The sequence below is a fragment of the Rhodotorula toruloides genome (assembly GCF_000320785.1).
Source record: "Rhodotorula toruloides NP11 unplaced genomic scaffold Scaffold9, whole genome shotgun sequence".
NCBI lineage: Eukaryota > Fungi > Basidiomycota > Microbotryomycetes > Sporidiobolales > Sporidiobolaceae > Rhodotorula > Rhodotorula toruloides.
Genome location: NW_015622969.1, coordinates 254,389 through 263,285, shown reverse-complemented (window position 1 = coordinate 263,285; position 8,897 = coordinate 254,389). Strand labels below are relative to the sequence as shown.

The window sequence follows — 8,897 nt, the reverse complement described above, 5'->3', positions numbered from 1 at the left end:
GATTAGGAAGGGGAAGGAGACGATGGGTGCGGAGCGAATGCGCGCGGCGGCGAAGAAGCGAAGTGAGACAATGGGGCCGGAGGGAAGGAGCGCTGCGACGAAGAAGGGAAGGGAGACGATGGGTGCGGAGCGAAGGAGCGCGGCAGCGAAGAAGCGATGTGAGACAATGGGTCCGGAGGGGTTGAGCGCGTCGATAAAGAAGGGGAAGGAGACGATGGGTGCGGAGCGAAGGAGCGCTGCGACGAAGAAGCGAAGCCAGACGATGGGTGCGGAGCGAATGCGCGCGGCGGCGAAGAAGGGGAAGGAGACGATGGGTGCGGAGCGAAGGAGCGCGGCGAGTAGGAAGGGGAAGGAGACAATGGGACCGGAGCGAAGGAGCGCGGCGGCGAAGAAGCGAAAGGAGACGATGGGACCGGAGCGAAGGAGCGCGGCGATTAAGAAGGGGAACCAGACGAAGGGGCCGGAGGGGAGGAGCGCGGCGGTGAAGAAGGCGAACCAGACGAGGGGACCGGAGGGGAGGAGCGCGGCAGCGAAGAAGCGAATTGAGACGATGGGACCAGAGCGAAGGAGCGCGGCGGCGAAGAAGGGGAAGGAGACGATGGGACCGGAGCGAAGGAGCGCGGCGATTAGGAAGGGGAAGGAGACGATGGGTGCGGAGCGAAGGAGCGCGGCAGCGAAGAAGCGATGTGAGACAATGGGTCCGGAGGGGTTGAGCGCGTCGATAAAGAAGGGGAAGGAGACGATGGGTGCGGAGCGAAGGAGCGCTGCGACGAAGAAGCGAAGCCAGACGATGGGTGCGGAGGGGTTGAGCGTCGCGTCGAAGAAAGGACGCGCAACGATTGCCCGACGGAGGGCAGAGCAGAGCCCTGAGCGGTGGAAGGACGAGTGTTTCCATTGCCTGATGACTGGGCATGGGCACGAAGAGTTGGCGCGTCTTCTCACCTCCGCTCACTCGACACTCACTCAGCTCCTCTTGCTCTCGCAGTTCGGCAAGAAGATCGTCTATCGTCGACTTGGGGACAACCGCTGCTGCGAAAACTGCTGCGCGTTCGCGCGACGGAACAACGGCGTCCTGCCGTCGCACGAAGAGCTGGAGAAGACCCGTCAGAGGTTGCTCAAACGCAAGGAGAATCGCCTCAAGCGCCAGCGGGAGTCGGAGGAGGCGCAGGAGGGACGGGACACGAAGCGGGAGAAGAGGTCACGTTCGTCCGGTGCGCCTGCCCTGTTTCTCCGGCTCACCACGCGGCTCTCCTACCAAGCTCACACTCTCTTTTTCCTTAGATCCGGATTCGACCAGGCTGAGCGCCGGCAAGGGCGCGCCTACAAAGCGGCGGAAATGAGGCGGAGCAGTATGAGCAGTCTGCCCTTCCCTCTGATTCGCTCTCGATCTGCTCAACTTCAGCCTGCTCACGCTACTTCGCCTCCTCGAATGTACCTTTCTCCCTCGACTCGCTGGGCCCTCGAACAGACGCAGATAGTGTAGGTTGCGATCGAACAGTTTGTGTTGCGCGAAATCCTTGTTGACATTGGCGAGAGAGAGAGAGGCACGGTCAAGCAGCAGGACGAGGTAGACAGGCGAGGCGAGCAGCGCATCGAGTTTGCCCGTGTTCGAGCTGTTGAAAGACTCGGGGTAGACCACCTGAGGGACGAGGCCGAACGTTGTAATGAGCGAGTCGAGCATCGACCACTGGCCGCCGTCGTTCTCCGGCATGGTCATCAGGTGTTGGACGACGCGATCGTCGAGCGGCGAGTCGGCAAGGTCCAGCATTTGCTCGAGGAAGTAGTTGGCCTTGCTGAGCGAGTCCCAGAAGAACAGGTACGACTGGCTGAACTGGAAGTCGTCGAGGTCGAGCTTGCGCGCCAATGCGATGCGCAACAAGTTCGTCGCTGAAAACAGCCAGCATCGCCCGCTAGATTTCTGGTTCGTGATTGGCAGACCGCCCTCGTTCACCTTGACGTTGAAGAACTGCTGCGTGTCGCGCTGGGCGTCCCTCCTGACCAGCGAGTCCGTCAAAGCGGCCTTCGATAGGACAGTCGAAGCGAGCCTGTGCTTCGGCGACGACGCAAAGTCGCCCTCCCAGGCTGCGAGGTTCTCAGACGTGACCTTGGCCGAGGCGCGAGAAGCGGCGGACCCGCGAAGGGAGAGTTGGGAGAGGAGGTCGGCGGCCGAGGAGGGGAACGAGGCGCGTGTGCTCGAAGCGTGCTTCTCCGAGAGTGTAGGCTGAGGCGCGGGAGTCGACGCTGAGTTGCCCATGATTCGCCTGCTGGATTGGGAGGCTCGTCAGCTCGCGCGACGCCTCGGATAGGCTGCGATAGCGGAGATGTGGGGAGGGAGGAGATGGAGGACAAGCGGGAGACGGACGCTGTGCGGGGGTTGCTGGGTAGGTTGGGTCGATGCTGTGCGAGTGCGAGGGAGCTTGCAAGTATGCTCAAGCCGTAGCAAGACGAGAAGAGTGGGGCGAGGAGGCAAGAGGGGCCGGCGGCACGTCCGCGCGGTGTGTCGCTCGAGTCGGCAATCGCACGAGTGGTATGAGCGCCTCGATGTGAGCGCTTCCCCTCTCTTTCGTAGGTTTCGATGCTTGTTAGGTACTGTATTGCGCGGCGCAAAGAAAAGGGGGCCCGGTTCTACCTCTCGCACGTCTCGAATCGCCTTCTGGTCAGCCACCCGGCCCTCCAAGCTACTATTGCCGTGTTGTCACGACCGTGAGAGTGTCGGCGGAGTATCAGATAGAACCAGAGCTGTGAGCGGAAGAGCTGGAGCGGTGTCGACGAGGCATTGAGCGGCCGAAGCGAAGTCAGGCGTGAGAGAGAACGGCTCAGGCGACCTTCGGTGCCGGCAGCTGGATCAAGAGGCAAATCATCGAACAGTAGCGTGTTCTGATTGGGTCAGCGCATGCCTTGCGCAGAGCTGCAGGGAGAAGGCCGTCGCAGAATCATTCGACTCCCCGGTCCCGCAGCCAGCGTCGGTGGGGCTGTCCACCTTCACAGCGCAGCGAAAACCCTGTTCAGATCTGCTCATGCCACCTCGACAGCCCCGTAGCGCCGTCATCCGTCGGGCCGCCCCTCGACTGATGAGAGTCGCAAGTCGGGGTGGAGAGACGAGAAAGGTGTGGGAGCGGGCCGCAAGCGCGTGACGTGATCAAAGACAGCCCATTAGCTCAGCCCAGCATCTCAGCGAGCCGTCCAGCGCGAGTGATGGTGCGGTACAAGGTTAAGAGTCGACCTCGCCTCCCTCGTCCATCAACCGCTCACAATGGATCCAGCACAGGCTGCCGCGCAAGCCAAGTTCGCTCGTCTAGGCTTCTTCATTCTCCCTCTGCCTCGCGGATCCGACTTTGGCATCGACGGCCGGCTGTGGACAGTCGACAAGTTCTCGGTTCGTCGCTCGTCCTCACCAGGCGGAAGACTCTCTACTGACGCTTTGAGCGACGCAGGGCGTCAAGCTCCTCCCTCCCGGCTTGCACTTCTTCGTCTTCTCCGCCGCCCCGTCCGCCACACAACAAGCCCACCTCCCAGGCCCCTCCTCGCAAGGCGTCGCAACTCGGCATGGCATCCTCCGCTTCTATCGCGACGCCGAGACAGTCGTAGAAGAGTGGGACAACGTTCAGGAAGAGCTGAAGCGGGATGCGCTGGGGCAGGCGCCGAGGAAGAGACGGAGGAATACGAAGGAGGGGAGGGAGGAGACCGTCGTCTCCGAGGAATACCTCAAGAGCCTTGATAAGTCGCTTGCTGCGTACCCGCAGGACGATGTTGCGGCGCATTGGGCTGGCTTGACGAGTTTCGTGACGGAGGAGACGCTGGCGAGGGTCGTCGGGTTGGACGAACACGGCTGCGGGCTCGTCGACGCTCTCATGGGCAGCACGCTCGATGAGCGCGGCGCAGCAGGCGCGACGTCGGGCAAGCGGACATGGGGCAAGGCGCGTGAGGAGGAGCCAGAAGTGCGTGTGGTAATCGACGAGGACGAGGAAGGAAACGGCGTCTCGAATGAGCCCGTCTTGCTCGAGTTTGTCAAGTTCGACGTCAAGCGTAGCTGGCCCGAGGGTGCTGTCGGCGAAGCGTTGACACGGTGGAGTCGGGACAAGAGCTGGCAGCTGAGTCACGTCGTGCGCGAGCAGCTTGGAGACGGTGCGTTCGTTCGCCCACACTGACGAATTGTCTCGCTGACCTTCCTCACGGACAGACCCGAAGGAGCTTCTCGGCGAACTCCAACTCGCCTTCATCCTCTTCGCCCTCCTGCACAACTTCTCCTCCCTAACCGCCTACAAGGCCCTCTTTGCGCTCATCTGCCGCTCAGCAACGCTCGCCCAGCCGCCCTCTTCGCGCCCATCCTCTGCCTCTCTGCCCTCACCACTACTCTCGTCAGCGTCTCTGCCCCTCTTCGCCTCGTTCCTGTCCCTCTTCCTCGCCCAAATCCAGTTCCTCGAAGCCGACTTTTTCGCGACCCAGCTTCCCTCGCTCGAGCGCGACCTCCTCGACTCGCTCGCCGCCCTCTCCCAAGCTCTCTCCGACTCTCTCCCGCACTGGACTGCCATCGGCGAGAAGGAGCCAGGAACAGCAGGCGTGTGGAAAGAGGTCGTCAAGCGATGGGATGCCTTGGCGGCAGTCACGATGGAGCGGTTTGGGTGGGACTTGGGCGTCATCAGGGGTACACGAGCGGCGTACTTGGCGCAGGGCGGGCGGGTAGAGCGTGCGGAGGACGAGGTAGACCTGGAAGACCTCGAGGAGGGCGAGGATGCGCCGTACGTTGTCGACGACGATGGCTTGCGCGGCGACGACCACGACGACGAGTATTACTGAGCAATGCAAGGCTTGTACTGTGCACCTTGGCCGGAACAAGAGTCACGCTCGCCGTCGTTGCCAGCTTGGCGCGGCTCGTTCCCGTCGGAAGCCGGGCTTGCCCTCGACCACTCGCGCTCGCCTCGCTAAACTGCTCGAACGCCCGCGGAAGCTGTTTCGATAGGCTTCAGCAGTCCAGTACACCCGTCTGCACCGCGCCATCGCCCTCGCAGCCCGCCACGAGGTGCAACCAGCCTCGATCGCCCTTCGTCCGCTCTTCGCGCACAACAGCGGGTCGCGTTCGCAGTGGACAGCCGTTGTGAGGACGAATTTGGTGTGCGAGGACTGCGACATCTGCTGGGACCCGCGCGACTCTCGCTCGCGCAGGTGCGCACCGTCCAGCTGTCGACCCCGGACCTCCTCGTCGAGGGATGCCGCCGCGCTCACATCGCGTTGAAGGCTGACTATTTCACTCGTACAGCCTTTTTCGCATTGCCATACATCGCTACCGGCCCACCCGAGCAACCCGCGCTCTGTCTTTCGACCCCTCTTCATCCCGGCTCCATCCCTTCCCCGCCTTCACCCTTTTCCCCGACGAATACTGAACAGCCATGTCCAGCGCAAGCCTACGACTGACGGAACCCGTCGTCTTTCTCGTCGGCGGTCTCGACTACGAGCGGGCACGACAGCGACAACGGCGAGCGACGGCGCGGGCAGCGAACGCAGCGGCAGGGAATGGAACTGAAACGGCAGCTACTTCGCCCGCCGAATCTCGCAATCACTCCCCAGCCCGCCTGTTCTCCAACTCGCGCGCGGCGTCCCTCTCGCGACCTGGGTCGAGGGCAGCTTCGCCTGCTCCGCCGCTCAGTCGTGCCGCGATCCCGCAAGGAGACGACTTTGTCCCGCCAAACAGCCGAGGGCGTAGCTCGAGTCGGACGAGGCGCGTTGATCCGCCGCCACCAACCGGCCCTGCGGAGCCGCGACCCGGCGAGGGAATCAGCCGGGGACGAAGCGGGAGTCTCGTGAGGGAGATGACGGAGGCGCAGATTCGGTTGCGGGAACAGCAGGAGCACGAGGCTCTTGACGAGCCGCCTCCTGCGATGCTGAGGGGTCTCTTGACCGTCCACCTTAGCAAGCCGACGCGGGTGAAGGAGATCAGCGTGCGGTTCAAGGGTGTTGCGCGAACGGACTGGCCCGAGGGTGCATTCGCTCTCATCTAATAGAGAACTCTGTCGTCGTGCTGATGCATTCTCCTCGCAGGAATTGGCCCTCGCCGACTCGACGTGATGGAGGAGAACCTCCTCATCAATGTCACCAATACCTTCTTCTCTGCCGCCTCTTCCTCCATGAACCGCCGTGCAGCCTCCATCGGTCCCGGCTCGGGCGACCATGGCGAAGAGCCGCGAGGCCGGTCTTCGCGCCGTGCGGCCAGCGTCGCTCCCGGTCGTGAGCTCAGTCACGGCCGCTCGTACCCGCCAAACAGCCTCTTCCGCCAGCAGCCTTCACCCGTCACGTCCACTATCAGCGTTGGCGAAGTCTCCCGTGCACCGAACCTCTCGCGCATCGCATCGGAAGAGTCGGTCAACGGATTGGTCCCGCCAATCCAGCCAGGCGAAGCTGCACCGGCCTACGAGGTGGCAGTCGAATCGCAGCCTGGCTCGCCGATGCACCTGCCACATGCGCCAAACCTGTCGGTCGACACGCTCGACCTGGGTTCACCCGCTCAACTCGCCTTCCGCAACTCGTCGCGACAGTTCGACCGCTCGCCGACTCCGTCCCGCTCGCCTCTCGCCACCGCCAACCCTATCATTTCACCCTCGACTTCGAACCACGACCTCCGCTTGAACCGCACCTCGACTGGCGCAAGTCGACTCTCGCACGAATCGGGCTCGAGTCTCTCGACGCACTCGGACGAGACGGATCGTCCGCACCTCGATCGCCACGCTTCTTCGGGCGCCTCGACAGCCGCTTCGCAGTCGTCAGACTCCGAGATCAACGGCACAGGATGGAACAGTGCGCCTGTTCCCGGCACGGCCGCCTCGAGTATTCACCGCGGACGGCCAGCAACCCGCAGCCGGAACTTGATGGCGGGAATCGAGCAGCTGGGCGAGGACGAAGCCGGCAGTCTCGACGTCGTCACAAACGGCGTGTCTGGCATGACTTTCCAGCCCAAGTCCTCGACTCGACAGCCACCCGCACCTTCCGCCTCTTCCGAGCGAGGTCGCCGTGCATCGACTTCATCGAACGCAACTGCGCGCCGCGTCTCCTCTTCCGACCGACCGACCGCCCTTCCCAGCGCTCTCAAGAGCACCGGCAGCAGCAGCAGCTCGGCCCGCTCGGCGTCTCGCGGTGCGCGGTTCAGCCTGAGTGGCGTTACGGATGTCTTCCGACACAAGAGCTCGAGTCGCGCTCGTGACATGCAGCGAGACGAGTCGGTCGCCTCGACTACTCGACGAGACGCGAGTCCCGATACCCAGCGCGGCGGTTCGAGGATGCGCAGTCAGTCTCGCGGTCGCAAGACTGCTTTGAAGGCGCTGCGAGATGCGCTTGTGGCGGGCCATCACCACCATCACAATGCCGAGCGGGACGGCAGCGACGACGAAGGGCACCGGGACAGTGATGTCCTCGCTGTCGGAGACGGTTGGAAGGAGTTCCGAGCGGGAACGTATACCTACCCGATCTCCATCCCGGTTCCCGCCAGCTTGCCGCCGACACTGGACTGCGAGTTCGGACATGTCCACTACACGCTCAAGGCGACAGTGCACCGCGCCGGCGCCCTGACGACGAACTTGACGTCGTCGACCGACGTGACGCTCGTCACGACGCTGGGCGAGGAGGACACGGAGGAAAGCGAGAGTATCGTCGTCGAGAGGTTCTGGGAGACGCAGGTCAAGTATCACGTTGCGCTGAGCGGCAAGGTGCGTACGCCGAAGTACATCGTGACTTTCCACCACTGACCTCTCGTCTCGCTACAGAGCTTCCCCATCGGCGGCCAGATCCCGGTCAGCATCCGGCTAAACCCGCTCGCCAAGATCAAGTTGTACCGCATCACCGCCCAGCTCGAGCAGAAGACGTCCTACTTTGCTTCAGGTGAGTGCCGGTCTTACGAGCGACGCACGATGAGACTGACCTCCATCGCTCGCAGTCTCCTCCGGCCGCAAGCTCACGCGGCACGAGACGCCGAAGCGCTTCCAGCTCTTGCGTATCGAGAACAAGGATCCGAAGGAGCCGCTCTTGCCGATCTTGTCGGACGACCCGAACGTCCTTGCGAACCACCCCCTCAAGGACTTCTTCATCAACACGAGCTCGTCCAGCGGTAAGCCCCGCGAGTACCTCTGAAGTTGCTCACGCTGATTGTTGCCAACGCAGACGAAACGCCGTCGCTGCTGGATCCGATCGGCCCGTGGCACCTTGACGGCACGCTCCAGCTTCCCGACTGCTCGACGAAGCTCAACGTCAGCACGAACCACGAGAAGAGCAACATCTCGATCACTCACACGCTCAAGATCATGCTGCGTGTCGAGCGAGGCGACGACGAGTACCTCGACTCGAAGGGCAACCGCAAGGTGAGCGAGCAAAGTTTCTCCTCTGGAAACCGTCGCTGATGCCCCCTTCGCAGCTCTGGGACATTGTCGTCGAGGCTGGCGCCGTCATGCTGTCGTGTCACTTGTCGCAGAACGTCCTGCCCGCCTACACCGACGCGACCTCCTCCCTCTCTGGCTCGACTCGCCCACGTCGCAACACCATCACGGCTCGCACCCCGACACATACATGCGGCGCCGACCACGGTAATCGGCATCATGGCTTGCACATCAACGTCGGCGGCAGCTCGTCGACCGGTCGCTCGCACTCGTCCGGTCCGCCCGTTGCGAGTCTCGAGCAGAACCTTCTCTTTGCTCGGCTTATCTCGGGCGAGACGACTCCTGCGGGCGAGACGCCGCCTACTTATGAGGCTGTTGTTGATGGAACGGCGCCGGAGGGGCATGCGCCGAACGAGGCACGGGCACAGGTTGTTGCGACCGAGGAGGAAGAGCGGGGGCGCAGTTCGAGCAGGCGGGATTGAGCGGTGCTCTTGGCTCTAGACGGGGTTCGTAGTAGCTGTGTTTGTCTGTCTGCATCTC

At 63.1% G+C, this 8,897-nt stretch overlaps 4 protein-coding genes across 4 annotated transcripts in view; 3 read left to right on the top strand and 1 right to left on the bottom strand.

The window, feature by feature from the left end:
• The window catches only part of RHTO_08038 (uncharacterized protein), a gene marked incomplete at both ends in the record, with an annotated part of 2,977 nt that extends 1,637 nt beyond the window's left edge, over positions 1–1,340 (top strand). The window contains 3 exons of the mRNA XM_016421692.1: positions 147–928; positions 986–1,211; positions 1,282–1,340. Coding sequence (XP_016273804.1) covers positions 147–928; positions 986–1,211; positions 1,282–1,340 — 1,067 coding nt within the window. The remainder of the gene's footprint in view (positions 1–146; positions 929–985; positions 1,212–1,281) is intronic.
• A 72-nt stretch (positions 1,341–1,412) lies between these two features.
• RHTO_08037 (bleomycin hydrolase) lies at positions 1,413–2,254 on the bottom strand (the record flags this gene model as incomplete). The annotated part of the gene is made up of 2 exons (XM_016421691.1): positions 1,413–1,459; positions 1,549–2,254. 2 exons carry the CDS (start codon positions 2,252–2,254, stop codon positions 1,413–1,415), a joined length of 753 nt encoding a protein of 250 aa, XP_016273803.1.
• Positions 2,255–3,253: 999 nt separating this feature from the next.
• On the top strand, positions 3,254–4,797 carry RHTO_08036 (A1 cistron-splicing factor AAR2; the record flags this gene model as incomplete). Its single annotated transcript, XM_016421690.1, has 3 exons — positions 3,254–3,376; positions 3,435–4,125; positions 4,181–4,797. 3 exons carry the CDS (start codon positions 3,254–3,256, stop codon positions 4,795–4,797), a joined length of 1,431 nt encoding a protein of 476 aa, XP_016273802.1.
• A 590-nt stretch (positions 4,798–5,387) lies between these two features.
• Positions 5,388–8,839, top strand: RHTO_08035 (arrestin domain protein; the record flags this gene model as incomplete). The annotated part of the gene is made up of 6 exons (XM_016421689.1): positions 5,388–5,976; positions 6,037–7,694; positions 7,752–7,866; positions 7,922–8,092; positions 8,146–8,342; positions 8,396–8,839. The coding sequence occupies 6 exons, from the start codon at positions 5,388–5,390 to the stop codon at positions 8,837–8,839; spliced, it is 3,174 nt and encodes a 1,057-aa protein (XP_016273801.1).
• Between the last annotated feature and the right edge of the window lie 58 nt (positions 8,840–8,897).